Genomic DNA, 14,747 nt, shown 5'->3' with positions numbered 1-14,747 from the left:
CCTTGGTTTCCAAAGACACTACTAGCCTTTTCCCAGTCTACTAAATACACCCTGCTACCTTCCTTGCTTCACCTAGTCTCTGAATTACCTGCTTTACTCATTCTTTTGTCGTCTGTTTTAATTATCCTCTGAATACCCATAAGAATCAAGCACTTATGTTTCATTCACCATCCATTTCAAGATTCATTGCTCCTATTCCTAAATCCATTCATCCCCATTACCTTGCCTACATGTTTTATTCATAACTTTCTCCTCTTAACAATATTTTCAGAGTCCTTCAATATTTTCTGCAACTTTTTATCACTTTTCCTAATTACTCCTGTGTCATCTGCAAATATATACCACACCACACTCCACACTCAACTCATTTTCTTATCCCACAACTTTGCAACAACAGTAAGTCTAATATCTTTTCTTTGGCTTTATGAATCACTGCATCCATAAAGATAATAAACAGCTGTGGAGATATGTCATGGCCTTGCCTCAGACCCACTTTTACAGCAAACTAGTCACGCCGATCTGTATAATCTAACATATGATTGGCTTCTATCATGACAATTTTTTCTCTTAACAACTTATCTCCTGTACCATACACCCTCAAAACCATCCACATAGTCCCTGTATCAATTCTATCACAAACTTTTTCTAGGCCCATATGTGCCACATACAACTTCTCACAAACTCTTGATCCACACACACACGTACTCTTCCTTTTATATTTACTAAAATGTTATGCTCCTGTAAATCTTACAGTCACCTCCATCACTTTTACCTTCATACAATGAAGCGACTGTTCTTCTCACCCTACCCCTTTGTAACCTTTCCCTCATCCAGACATACTATGCAAATCGTGGTCAGCCCATCAGATACATTATCGTAAAGGAACCGTAGTTTCCTCTGTGTAATCTCGCCAACTTTTGGTGTCTTTTTATTCTTCAACTTCCTAATTGTAGGCCTACTCCTTGGCACCTCAATTGTTACTACTATTAACATTTTAAAAAAATATATTATTCATGTCTGCTTCTCTTTTGTCTTTCACATTAAAAAGATCGGCAGAATACTCATTTTGCCAACTAGAGATTGCATTCCATAAAAACAACATTCCCGTTCGCATCTTTTAATCTGAGATCCATTTGTTTAACAACTCCCCTTTCTGCATATACGTCCACGTGGAACTTCTTGGAGTTCTTGCTCACCTTCTTCCTTCCGTTTCTATTGTACCCCTTAGTTTTTCTTTCCCTTTATTCTTGACTATCCTGTGCATCCTTCCGTATACTTGGACATGGCCTTCTCTTATGTTATGCAGTTGCTCTTAAAAAAATTTCTTTTTTAATCAAACATCTAATTTCCTTCTTCCTAACCTACTATACACAATCATTCCCTGTTATCCCTATGACTCCACCTTGGAATTTACACTTCTTGTCCACTTTTACCACATCCAGCTCTTTAACATTAGCCCACATTGTACCAATTTTATCCTTATCTGTTCCTCTCACATCTTTCTAAACAAATTCACTTGCTTTAAGTCTATCCAGATTTTCGCCCCCTTCCCCTCCTGCTTAAAGTTGATCATAACTTTTGTCTCAATCATATAATAGTCAAATTACCTCTAGTCCCCCCTCTCACCCTTAATTTCTTCTGCTTTCTCGTCCACTTACTCTGAATTAACACATTGTCTAGTAAACTCTATTCATCATTATTTTCTTTTCCTCAAATATACCTTATTATTCTTTCTTGGATACATGTACTACGTACTCCGACGTTCAAGCCTCTTCCAAACTTCTCCGAAAGATCCCCCAGTCATTCTGTCCCATACCTGCTCACTTTCAATAAGACGTGCTCTTTCACCCTCATCTTTTAAATTCCTGGACCATTTACATTTACCGTCAGGACATTTTCTCATGCCACTTTAATCTTACCCATTCAGTCATCGAACGAACACACCTATTCTCTTCCCCCACCCCCTTCCCCAAAGAGGCTTCTTGAAACCACAAGCACTACTGCTCTCCAGCTTACGTAGTTGACTTATATAAAAGGAAGCCACTGCCCTTTTGTTTCATTTTAGGGCGGGCCGTTACCTATAAGGTTAAACGGATTGCTGATGAAATGTAAGTCTCGTGATTGTTTGTAGAACTTACCTTATCTCGTGAGAAATCGATGCAGGAGAGATAAAAACGATAAGAACAAGTCACTGGCACAAGCAACAAACAGAGAGATGTTGCATCACATGTGAGGTTCAAGAGAAATGTCAAAAGAGAGACTGATTCTTTCTTATTCTCGACAGGTGTCTATAAAACAAAAAGTGGACGGAAAGGTAACGGGCGACCCGAGGGGCCCCCGCTGCGTCCATACAGAATTTGTGTTTTCTGACAAGCATAAAAATACGTACAATATTCGTTACAGGGCATATAAAAGGTAGATATACATATCGGCTGAAAGGCCGTACAATGATGCCTAAGATGAGGTACATACATAAAGAATCTGAAATAATGACAGGTAATATACATGACGTGACTAATGTACGTATGAAAGGAGAAACACAAGAAGGAGAGGCGATTTGACGCCCTTACACATATTAATGAAATATTACAAAATGAATGAAAGCACATGCATGATTGATTATTGTCTCGCTCGACGGTTACAAGGTTAGTTAATAGACGACTAAAATTCGTTTATTTCGGAAAAATGTCAACTAAAAGAAAATACAGTCGAATGCGTGAAAAAGAATGTAAACGACCATTTTCATCATTGTCTGCTATAGTTACGCCAATCTGAAGAGTGTAATTTCTTAACATTGATTACAAATTCTACGTTTTCAAGAATGGATAATCGGAGCGAAGATGGTCAAAAGCTATAATGTCAGTCTTGAATTACAGTAATATTCAGTTTAAATATAGCCCTGGAGCAGAACTAAGGTGGCCTTTAGACACATTGCTGAGGAAAGCCCCCGCATCTTATAAAGCTCAATTTGTAAATTAATTAACTCTTAACTTTGTTCCATAATAATAATAATAATAATAATAATAATAATAATAATAATAATAATAATAATAATAATAATAATAATAATAATAATCGGCTGAGTTAATAAACAAATATAAGACAATTAACTCAGCCGATTCAAGAGAAAGTTTTCAAATGTAACTGAATAATGTATATGGGGCAACTGTGAGTGGTATCAATTACCGTGACCTCATTGAGGCAGCAGGCCGCATGAACTGTGCAATAGGAAGTCCCTTATGTTGCTCAAAAGGCTATATTACGGATATGGTCTCACGAATGTTATGAACATCAAGGTCTTTGGACCTTGATGAACATTTTCATATTACAAAAGAGGCAGTGACTTTCGATGTCCTAGAATGGTAGACAGTTCACTGATTCATTAAGGCAAATGTGTTTAATAGAATTTCGCCGGTGTTAATCGTCTTCTTGCCTTGTCATATATTTGCTAACATTGAAGGCATGTTTTATTTAAATGATGATAAAACTGGAAAACCTGCTTGGAAATTAAAATGAATTGTAAATGAAACGTAATTTGCTTGAAAGTAATGAAAAGTTTTAAAAATTACATATTCCCTGTCGTACATCAGAAGCAAAACTTTATGACCAGAATAGACATGAAGAATGCCCTTTGGTAAAGGATTATCCATGCATAGCTATAAACGATTACTGACACTTTTTTATCATAATGGCGAGATCCCCTTTGCTAATCTGGCCTAATCAATGTCTTTTTTGTAATGTAACTGTTAAACAAGAGATTATATAGAGATAGGAAATGTGACTTGATATAAAATGAATTGTAAATGAAACGTAATTTGCTTAAGTATTTTAAAAATTAATATTCCCTGTCATACAGCAAAACTTTATGACCAGAATAGACATGATTAACATATGCCCTTTTAAAGGATTATCCATGCATAGCTATAAACGATTACTGACAGCATTTTTTTATCATAAAGATCCCTTAGCTAATCTGGCCTAATCAATGTCTTTTTGTAATGTAACTGTTAAACAAAGATTAATTAAATGTGACTTGATATATACACTAAATTTTTTCAAAGCTTAACATAAATTTTTCTCGCGTATTTTCAAAGTCCTAGCATATCTTCGGGAAAAAAAAGAATTAAAATTGATTTCAAAGCTAAAGGTCCTGTTCTCAGGCTTTCGTTGCAGTGTCTAACAGAACGAAGTAAAGTTTGACTTATGTTTTTACTTACTTAACGGCTTTCTCGTTTTTCACTTTGTTACTAATTCATGCACATTTTGCTCTGCATAATCCAGGTGGCGTCATTACATCCACTTTCATTTCACTTGGCAGATGTGTAAGCTGTCTGTTCTGCCTCACTATTAATAAAAACTGCATTTGCAAGGAAGATGTCGCTGACTTGACCAGAATCTTAACGAAAACACACAATCGGAGATATTTTATTGATACAACATTAGGTCAAAACATCACGACTTAGGGATAAGCTGTGCGAGATATCAGGGTTTTCTGCATTGGTGTCCGTGATTGTGAAGTCTAATCAAAATGCTACATCAATTCTTCTTCTTTAGTTAGTTGAATCACATTCCGTTTCAGAAGAGAACGTCTTAATAGTTCCTGGAAATAACTGGTACAAGAAGTATATCAGTTCACCTGAAGTGACACACAATGGAGTTGTGTACAGTTCAGAAGTGTTTCTACTATTCGAGGGCTAAAATTTCTGTTTTATCTATCCATATTTTTAACTTTCAAGTTCATTTCACAAATATGACACGCGAAACAATGCAAAAACAAATACATTGGCGCTACACGTGAAATTCTGTTCTATTTGGCGTAATTACATTCCCTTAATCGCCCTCCATTTTGATATATCAATAGTCAACCGCCTATTTCTTTACTATCTGGATGCCCGTGACATTCATGAAACGCCTCCTTACCCTGACATTCTGTTCAGCAGTAAAGGGACTTTCTATTCCTGCTCCCTTAACGAGGTAATTGCTACCTCCCGTGTGGCCATATATTCATTAATCTACTTCTGTACATTTGGAGTCATCTTTCTCTGAAGCCAGTTGCGTTTATTGTGTTACACTGAAAGCAGAGAGATTTGCCACCATTTATGTGAGGTTATTGATATCATGTATGCAAAATATACTCATGTAGCCTAAAAGGCCATCATCTTGCAAAACAAGCTTCCACAGAATGAGGAACGTTTTTCCGTAACGATATTATAAAGAAAATCTATTCCATCTCCCTGCCTTAATACGATATATACGCATATTGAATGATAATTTAATATCTGGCAGAGTTGCAATAAAACAGTTTAGTTCGGAATTCCCGTTCCATTCTTTGGACTCGCAATCAGTACAAGGCTCACACCCTCGTATTGTGACAGCAGTAATGATCAAAACTATCGTTTATCTTCCTTTCCGTGTACCATATTTCGATTCCACCCAGTTCATAGTTTTTTATATATATATTTCGGTGTCTGTTCATTTTTAACAAGAGCGTTTTTATAGTGAAAGTAATCAACCAATCAGGCAAATATGTATGCAAACTGGTTGCAAATGATACCATTTTGCGTTATATTTGACCATCTCAGTGGGTTAGATTCTCATGTACATCTTTCCTTTATTGGTGTTTCACTAAAGAAAGTAAAAAGCGTGACTGATTTCTTTTCACATCAACCGACATGAGTGGCTGCAAAGTAAAGCAAAACATAAGTTGTTTTCACATTTATCTTTAACAGTTAAATGGAGGGTGATAACCCCGTGGTCAGTATTCCCAATACACCAGTCGTCTTAATTAATATGTATACTTAGGAAATATCAGAAAAGTTGTGACATGAATAAGTGAAGCATAGGACTTCCGTATATCTTGTTAATATACTGTACGTAAATTTTTGCCGTGCAGACGTTTTTCTTCGTTCTGTTATTGTCATGATTCATTCATTATCTCATGAATAAACATAATAATTATAGCAATGTAATAATTCACTTTATTCGGCATACGTGACTCAAGCAGAAAATTGTATGGGACGAATCTCTTAACGAAATCTCAACGCAGTCAAAACAGATGGCGGCTGGCTAATCATAAATGGCATGCTTTTAAAACAAGACAAAGAAACAAAGTTGGTTTTCAGAACAGTGCATGAAACATTGCGGAATCGTTAGTCTTTTTCTCGTATGAGACAAAGCTTTTACAGAACTTGACTGCTATTCTCTCGCTTGACAACACGTTATCTTTTGCAATGACAACCGAATCAAAACACGACATCTGGTCTAACTTGAATCTCTTTTTCTCCCACTGCTGCGCTATTATCAAGAAAGATATTATCAGTTCTAAATTACATTGTTAAGTTATCTAAATCACTAACTCTTTTTGAGATCTGACATTACACCACATACAGTACTTCAGCAATTAATATCATAACATACACATAATGCATTATAACTAGAATAGTAAATACATCAAAATCATGGAAAGCTATACATTTTACAAGGCAATGTCATGAATATATATATATATATATATATATATATATATATATATATATATATATATATATATGTATATATATATATATATATATATATATATATATATATATATATATATATATATATATATATATATATATATATATATATATATATATATATATTATTTTTTTAATCGATATTTTATTTTTCCCATTTTTATATTTATTTATGTTATTATGATCTAAATCTTCAGTATTAGTATTTTATCATTATTTTTCATGGGGGGGGCACCCTGGATCCGCTAGTGCTTGGGGGTCATTTTTAAGATATTTACGGTCTTTTGTTTATGTTTTTACGGTAATTCCCAATGAGCTTGTGCTAAACATGTGGCAAAGGTGGATACATACCAGGTTAAAACCCGTGGGTATCACTATCTAGGAAAGATCCGATTAATAAATTAATAATACCTGTAAGTTTTAAAAATAAAGAATTTTAGCAGTAGAAAATCTTGCATAATGAATAGCTCTGTACTGAGCGAAACTCTGGCACATTCAGTTTTGACATGCATAACCTGTTTGACAATAATGATTCTTATGATGACTGACAAAATAATTCACATTTTTATGGTAAAACAGGCAACAAGACGATAATTACCTAGTTACCACTTAGTGCGTTTCGCACGATAGTTTAAGGACTTAGTCATCGTGGTTTTCATGACTCGTACATATGCACTTGACTGGATATCTCAAGTCTTTCAAGAAAAGCTGAGTTTCTGTGTACCATGACAGCACCTTCGACAGGGAACTCTGCGCGATGTACCGCGCAGTTCGGCACTTCAAGTTCCTCCTGGAGGACGCCCTTCACAATCTTCACCGACCACCAGCCACTGGTTCACGCCTTCATGAAGCAGGGGACGCATGGTCTTCAGACAGCAGCGCCACCTCTCAGCGATAGGCCGAATTTACCTGTTCCGTCAGGTACCTCCCGGCAAGAAAAATCCCGTAGCAGACGCCCTCTCCAGAGTCGAGTTGAATGCAGTGCAGCTTGGTGTAGATTACCAGGACCTTGCCAGAGAACAGGCCGCTGACCCAGAAACCCCAGCATACCGCACCGCCATCACATCCCTCAAGTGGCGGGACGTGACCTCGCCCCGAAGGCCCCAGCCTGCTCTGTGACATCAGCACAGGCCAGCCCCGCCCTTGGTTCCAGCCTCACGCCGCCACCAGGTATTCGACATAATTCACAGCCTCACACCCTCCGGCAGGACCACGGCCAAACTGCTTTCAAAAAGTTCGTCTGGCACGGGTGCAAAAAGGACGCCACGGCCTGGGCAAAACAGTGCCTGCAGTGCCAGACCAGTAAGTGGGTCGTCACACGCAGTCGGGGGTAGGCGAAGTTCCCACAGCCAGGGCGCCGCCGGCCACATCCACATCGGCGTCGTCGGGCCCCTTCCTATCAGGCGGATCAGATACCTCTGACGGTGGTAGACCGTTCGACGAGGTGCCCGAAGCCACACCCATGCAAGAAGCCACCGCCAGCGCGTGCGCTGAGGCCCTGCTCTCCAGTTGGGTCAGCGCCGGCGTCCCGGACCACATCACAACCGACAGGGGCCCGCTTTCCTCTCCGAGTTGTGGTCTGCCCTGACTCAACTGCTGGGAACCACGCACCACACCACCACAGCGTACAACCCAGTGGCCAACGGCCTGGTCGAACAGTTCCACAGGTCCCTAAAGTCATCCCTCATGGCCCGCTGCACCGCCGAGGACTGGAAACATCAGCTGCCGTGGGTCCTCCTCGGGTTGAGGACCGCCCCCAGAGCCGACGGCACCCCATCCGCAGCTGAACAAACCCTGGGGAACCCCTCGTGGTGCCGGGAGAGCTCGTGACGGATGAACGCCACTCCCCATCACTGCAGAGGCTCCGCGGCGTGGCGGCAAGTTAAGCGCCTGCAGGCGCTCCATACATCGACAAAGCAACCACCTTCATGCCGCCACAGCTGTCATCCGCCACCCACGTCTTCGTCAGAGTCGACGCCGTCCGTCCACCACTAACTAAGCCCTACAGGGGACCCTTCCGGCGTGCTGGAACGGAACAGCAAGGCGTTCAGCTGGCACTCCCAGGCAAGGACGACTGGGTTTCCATAGACCGGCTAAAGCCCGCCTTCCTGTCGGAGAGTCCCGGCAGCGACGCAGCCCCCTTCCGCCCAACCGCACTCCAGCACGCCCTCACCCCGCGCAGCGCGGCGCCCCAGGAAGGGACCGCCCAACCAGCAGCCTCACAGGCGGGAGGCCCTCCGTTATCTTCAAGGAGCCGCGGCACCCTTCAGCGTCCCAGCAGATACAGGGATTAGTCAGATGCGTCCCTCGTCTTGGGAGTATTTGTAAAGTCACCACATCGGCGCCAGGATAGTGTTTCTGCGGCGCCATTAATTAAGTCTCCGCTGAGCTTGTTTTCTTTGGTGACTTCCCATTTTCTTCATGCTCAATTAGTCACGCCTAAAACGTGCCAGGTCACGCATTTTAATCATTTTTACTTTATGGTATTTATACGAATGTCACACATTGTGTATCACATGTTTCTTCATTCACAGGCATCAAGACTGTATCCATATTAACCAGCTCTGTATGTTTTGTATTGTAATTTGTACTCGTTCACTGCATATTATTGTTTATTGTTTCGACCTCAGGTCACAGTCAATTCCATTGTCTCTCGCGGCCCGGCGTCAGTCGGCCGCAATATAAGCTGCCTGGATCTGTAATAAAGTAGCAGTAACTTTTACCTGCTCGTTTCTTTGACACCTTACATGTCTTTTTCCTGTTTTGTTCTTTCTTCTGTAAATAAGAGGTTTCCTTCTATATTTTTCTCACTTTCTTGATGTGGCTGCTGTAGCTCTTTAGCTTTGATTTCTTCTTCACTCAGATCCTTGCATTCCAGTCAGTAGTGGAATTAAGATCTCCGGTATGACGTGCATGCAAAATGTCCTTTGTCATGCTTTTAGTTTTCTGTAAAAGAAAACTATTGAGATGTCTGTCCGTCCGCACTTTTTTTTGTTTGCCTTCAGATCTTAAAAACTTCTGAGGCTAGAGGGCTGCAAACTGGTATGTTGATCATCCACCCTCCAATCATCAAACATACCAAATTGCAGCCCTCTAGCCTCAGTAGTTTTTATTCTATTTTGGGTTAAATTTAGCAATAACCGTGCGTTTGGGATCGCTATAGGACATGCCACCACCGGGCCATGGCTGAAAGCTTCATGGGCAGTGGTCATACAGAAAACTTGATTGAGCCGAAGATACTTCGGGGCATTTTTTACCTGTTTCTTATCGTTTATGGGTACGCAATTTGCTTGAGCTCGGTAAAGATTCATTGCCGATGACCAATGTTATAAATTCTATCTCAGTTTACTTCTGTTTTTAATTCCCCGTAGATATCCAAACTACTCGTGCTGTTGATCTTTTGCTTCCACTTTTTACCATATAATTTTATTATATTTTTGTTTATTTCCTTTTCCTTCATCCTCATGAGAATTCTCCCTTCCATTTCCATATCTCCCATTATATTCAAACAACTTTAATGTTCCCATCTTCTTTCACTTTCTCTGAAACCTTTCTGCAAGCCGTTTTCCCTTTCTTCTTTACTTCATAAATTGTATACTTCCGCTCACGCTTATCGTTTTCATACTGCGGCATTTCTAGGAGTTACTCGTATTTTCCTCGCTACCTTGCTTTATATCTTTTGCAACCGTTTTTATCTCTGTTTCACTGTTGTCCATCACTGCAGTACGTTGTAGTATTGAAGGTGGAGCTACTCCTTTCCAATATCTTTTTCCTATCGGGAGTTTTATTTTATAGCAGCTTTTTGTTATAACCAAGTATACAGTGATTGACTGTTTGTATTTTTTCAATTATTTTCCTCTTGTTTATTGAATATATTTCTTATAGTACAAATGTATATCTTTAGTCTCGGTAATTGGGCGGCTACTTGGAAATCTTAGCTTAATGATAAATAATATTGCCAAGACCAGGAAGAACATTTTTTATTGTGCGAGCTTTCGAGGTATAAAACCTCATCATCAGGCTGAAAAAACCGACAAGGATGATAATCAATAAAATTACAATAAAATAAATTGTCAATAAATCTTCAGCAAAAATACTAACGAAATATATAAAATGAACAAGTAAATACAAACTAAAAGGGTGAGACGTAAAATAACGAAAAATTAAAAACACAAACATAAAAATATGAAAATAAAACTAAGGTGAAATGTAAACAAACTACCACTCACAAAGTAAAATATTTAACGACCTAATTGAGTACCTACTATGAAATTACACGATAGCTAGTTGAATACCAGACGAGTTGTTGTTCAATTCCGGCTTCATCTTTTTAATAGTCAGCGACTCTGAAATTAAAAGGTCCAGTCTATTTGAACAAAAAGACAGTACCCGAAAATCCAGGTCAGTGAAAGGATGGTCCTGTGCTAAACTGTGTTCTCTAATGGCAGAAAAGGGTGGTTTGGAAAGGGGAAGCCTAGTTCTAATAGAAAGACCTCTGTGTTCCAAAATTCTGTGTCTGAACCAGCGGGAACTGGATCCCACGTATCGCAGACCACACTGCGAACAAGTGAACAAGTAAACGACACCGGAATTAAGGTCCAAGTGAACAAGTAAACGCCACCGGAATAATTCCGGTGGCGTTTACTTGTTCACTCTGCCTGTGGACCTTAATTCCGGCGGAATTAAGGTCCACAGGCAGAGTAGGCTTCTCTCTCAAAAGTGGTCTTATTGTAAAAGGATTACAGAAAACAAACCGGAAACTAATTTAAAGGAAACAATGCTTAAGTATTTCTTGTAACTTTTTTCGGACCATATAGCTACTATGACCAAGGTAAGGCAATTTAATGTACTTTACATCTTTACTAGCAGTACTGTACACCGGCCTGGGACAAAACTTTTTATTTAAAATTTTTTTTTCAGAACTTTGTAAAATACAAAAATGGGATATGAGTTTTCAGAAAAATAATTCTGGAGGAAAACTATATCTTGATGAAATAAATTAAATTCACAACAAACATTGTAGGCTCTATTTATCAAAGTGCGTATTGAGTTCATCTTATACAACTTTGGCGAAAAACTGAGGTAATTCAATCCCAAGCCAGTAAAAGTACTTTTCCTATAAACAGAGGTCTCCAATTTGCCACTATTTCTGTATACCTGTACATCTAAAAATGACGACATATTATCCTGTTCCGTCTCACAAGTAAAAGAAATGTTAGGGTGACGAGAATTAAAATATTAAAAAAACAAATCATGTGATAATTCGTTAAACACAAGGAAAGTATCATCTACATACCTACGGTAATACAAAGGTTTGAAAGCACTAGGGCATTCAGACATCCAAATTTTTATCCTTGCCATTTAAACTTCCGATATTTTGATGCTTTTTTATTTCAGCCCACTTTTGGTCAATATTATATCCTATTATAATGCTTCTATCTTGAATTATTTCCAAACCTCTGTTGGTCTCCTTATTTTCTAGTTTGCCGTTTGGTAGACATCGTAGAAACAGGCCGTTACAGAGAAAGGTATTTCAACTCATCTTACATACTACTACTATTACTTTCGGTAGGGCTAGAGTAGGCTAGACTAGGCTAGGCATAGTAGGCACAGGGGAATTAAAAGATAGGAATAGACTAAAAGGGGAAGATACAAAATGTTCTTGCTGTGAGGAAAAATGAAAACTTAGAACATTTTTACTCTAATGCCCAGCATATAATGAGATTAGAAACATACAGATTTGTGCAACAGCCACATCAGGAAAATAAAGAGGAATTGATAGCTAATATACTTTTATTTACAGATCTGCTGAAGGGAGAAATTGAAAATAGGAAAGAAATTATAAAAGAATTGTGGCTTTACATAAATAAAAGCCTTAAATAAACACAAACAAAGGGGGAATAAAACGAGAAAGAGAGCCGTTTCAAAAGAAAATATAGTCTACTACTACTACTATTAATCATACCACCACTCAAAACTGTTAAAAGTGACGTATTTGGGATTTTAACAAGTTAAAATGGCGGTAAGAGATTCGACTGTAATGTATTTAAAAATTCAATCAACTTGGGGTTTTTGACGAGTGGCAGAAATGTAAGATATATATCTAGCCTACAAACATACGCCATGTCGGTCGTAACTATAGGCTTCGAGCTTAGGCCATCTGACGGCTAGGTTTCGGCCAAATTTATTAGCCTAACCTTTGCTAGATTAGTTCACTTGTTAGGCTAGTGAGTAGGCTATTTGTATACTTGTTATGCTGAGGATAGTTGATCAGGTGTCCATACTGTACATACAGTACGTCATACAATATTTAGCTTGGCCTAGAATCTAGGTTAGTCTAACTTTATTAAGTTAGGTTGTCTATCTTAGCCAAACAACTGGATTTCGACAGGTTTATGCACTGGTCTCCTTGTAAGGACTCGAGACCTTCTCAGGTCTTTTTTGAGGCATTCTCACTCCTCAACTTTAAGCCAGCTTTTGGCTTCTGTGTCAGAGAGGTTAGACGATTGTTTGTCCAGAGGGGATTCTATCCCACTATAGAATTTAGGTGTACCCTACAACAGTTTTTTATCTTGGGGGGCTACCCATGATATTTTGCTTTCTTTGAAAACCACCTGGTGGAGAAGGTTGTACGTGCAGTGCAGTGGAGTTGTAACTTGGTGTTTGCTTCACGTTATTTCACTCCTCATTTCAGTAGAGGAACTCGTATCCAGAATAATGAGGATAGGCTAGTTCTACTCTAGTTTCCCTATCCAGTTAAGAATTTGCTAAGTTTTAGGGTGTATGAAGATGCCTAGTTTTGGGTTAGCCAAGGAACTTCATTCTTTTACTATTGTTGCTCCGTGAGCCTAGGCACAAGGCCTTTTCCCCACTGTCATCAGACAGAGTGGTTTCCTTTGCAAAGAGCCGCCGCTGATTTTCTGATGTCCTTGTGGCCTAATGATTTAGTCCTCAACTGGTGGCAGTATCAGCAGATGGGTTCTGATCATTTGGTACGTAGCATCTCATTCTGGATAGAATGTATTTTGTTCTCTTGGGGGTTTGATTTTTGGGTGTTCATACACTTACCCACCTGCATTTTTAATGTAGGAATCAGCTATCATAATAAAAAGACAAGATTCATTTCAAAAATAAACATTTTTGAAAGAAGATTTTATTTTCAAATATTTACCTCTCTATTAGGCTATGGTGAATCACCCTCCCCACCTCCCCTCTCATGTAAAGAGACAACACTTAGAACAGATGCATGAACCATGGTCCACCCTTAATGGTAGGGGTCATTAGAGTGTATAACTGGGCAATCTAGATAAAATTGCTTGTATTTATACTCTATCCCCCTCCTGCCAGCAGAGGACTTAATACAGGTATTATCCTACTTATGATGGGGTTAAGTTCCAAAAAACCCATCGTTTGTTTGAAAAAACGTATCTCGAATATAGCCTAGCCTACACAGGGTATTCAGTACCATGTATACATATATGGTAGCCTAGCCTACACTATAAAGTATACTCTACACATATACGGTATAGTAATTATTAATATCAGCTAATTCTGGAGGTTCATGCAGATTGACTTATGATAATTCAATACAAAGAGAAATTGAATAACAAACAAGGCTTAGCCTACACTATGGTACATCGTATACATATACAGTAGCCTAGCCTACAGTATACTGTACTCTATATTCACATGTTAATATCGTATTATACAAACATCAACATAACGAATATGCATCCTCATGGAACTTTTACAAAGTTTTGTGTTACTTCACTGTATCCAGTAATATTTTATATATTCTCGTATTGCTTTTGTATTATAAAGTGCGATCATAGCAATCAATGTTTCAGTTTGGGAATCAATTACGTGGTAAGTTTATTTTGCCGTTTTTGACTTAGTGCAGAACATTCTTCTTGCTTCTAGTTAGCGTAAATGAATTTCCAGATACTTTATTTATATGGGACAAGGTTATTTTTCATTAGCCTATACGAAATGTTTTTAAGTCAAAATATAACAATTATGTCTCGTTGTAAAATTAATTTAGCTATTTTTTTCATTAATAGATGACATTGGCCGTTTGGGGCCATGTTTGTTTTGTGTTAAAGAAAAATCAAGATTCCGTTTGCTATTTTCACTTGATTTCATCATATGAGTTTTACGTATTCATCTTTTGTCGTCGTGAAAACAGCAATAATATATATTCTTTCATGCCCAGAAGTTTTGATTAAATTA

At 38.6% G+C, this 14,747-nt stretch overlaps 1 protein-coding gene across 9 annotated transcripts in view; it reads left to right on the top strand.

Moving 5' to 3' along the window:
- The first annotated feature begins 12,419 nt into the window (after nucleotides 1-12,419).
- Nucleotides 12,420-14,747, top strand: part of LOC136842619 (snRNA-activating protein complex subunit 5-like) — a 135,473-nt gene continuing 133,145 nt past the window's right edge. For 6 of the 9 annotated variants that reach the window (XM_067110232.1, XM_067110228.1, XM_067110229.1 and 3 more), the window contains exon 1: nucleotides 12,420-12,540. In XM_067110232.1, coding sequence (XP_066966333.1) covers nucleotides 12,535-12,540 — 6 coding nt within the window. In that variant the 5' untranslated portion in view covers nucleotides 12,420-12,534. Of the gene's footprint in view, nucleotides 12,609-14,747 lie in introns of all 9 variants that reach the window. The other 3 variants (XM_067110235.1, XM_067110234.1, XM_067110233.1) reach the window with 3 other exon arrangements.

This window comes from Macrobrachium rosenbergii, chromosome 10 (genome assembly GCF_040412425.1).
Source record: "Macrobrachium rosenbergii isolate ZJJX-2024 chromosome 10, ASM4041242v1, whole genome shotgun sequence".
Lineage (NCBI taxonomy): Eukaryota > Metazoa > Arthropoda > Malacostraca > Decapoda > Palaemonidae > Macrobrachium > Macrobrachium rosenbergii.
The sequence above is the reverse complement of the archived record's forward strand: the minus strand, read 5'-3'. Positions and strand labels throughout refer to the sequence as shown.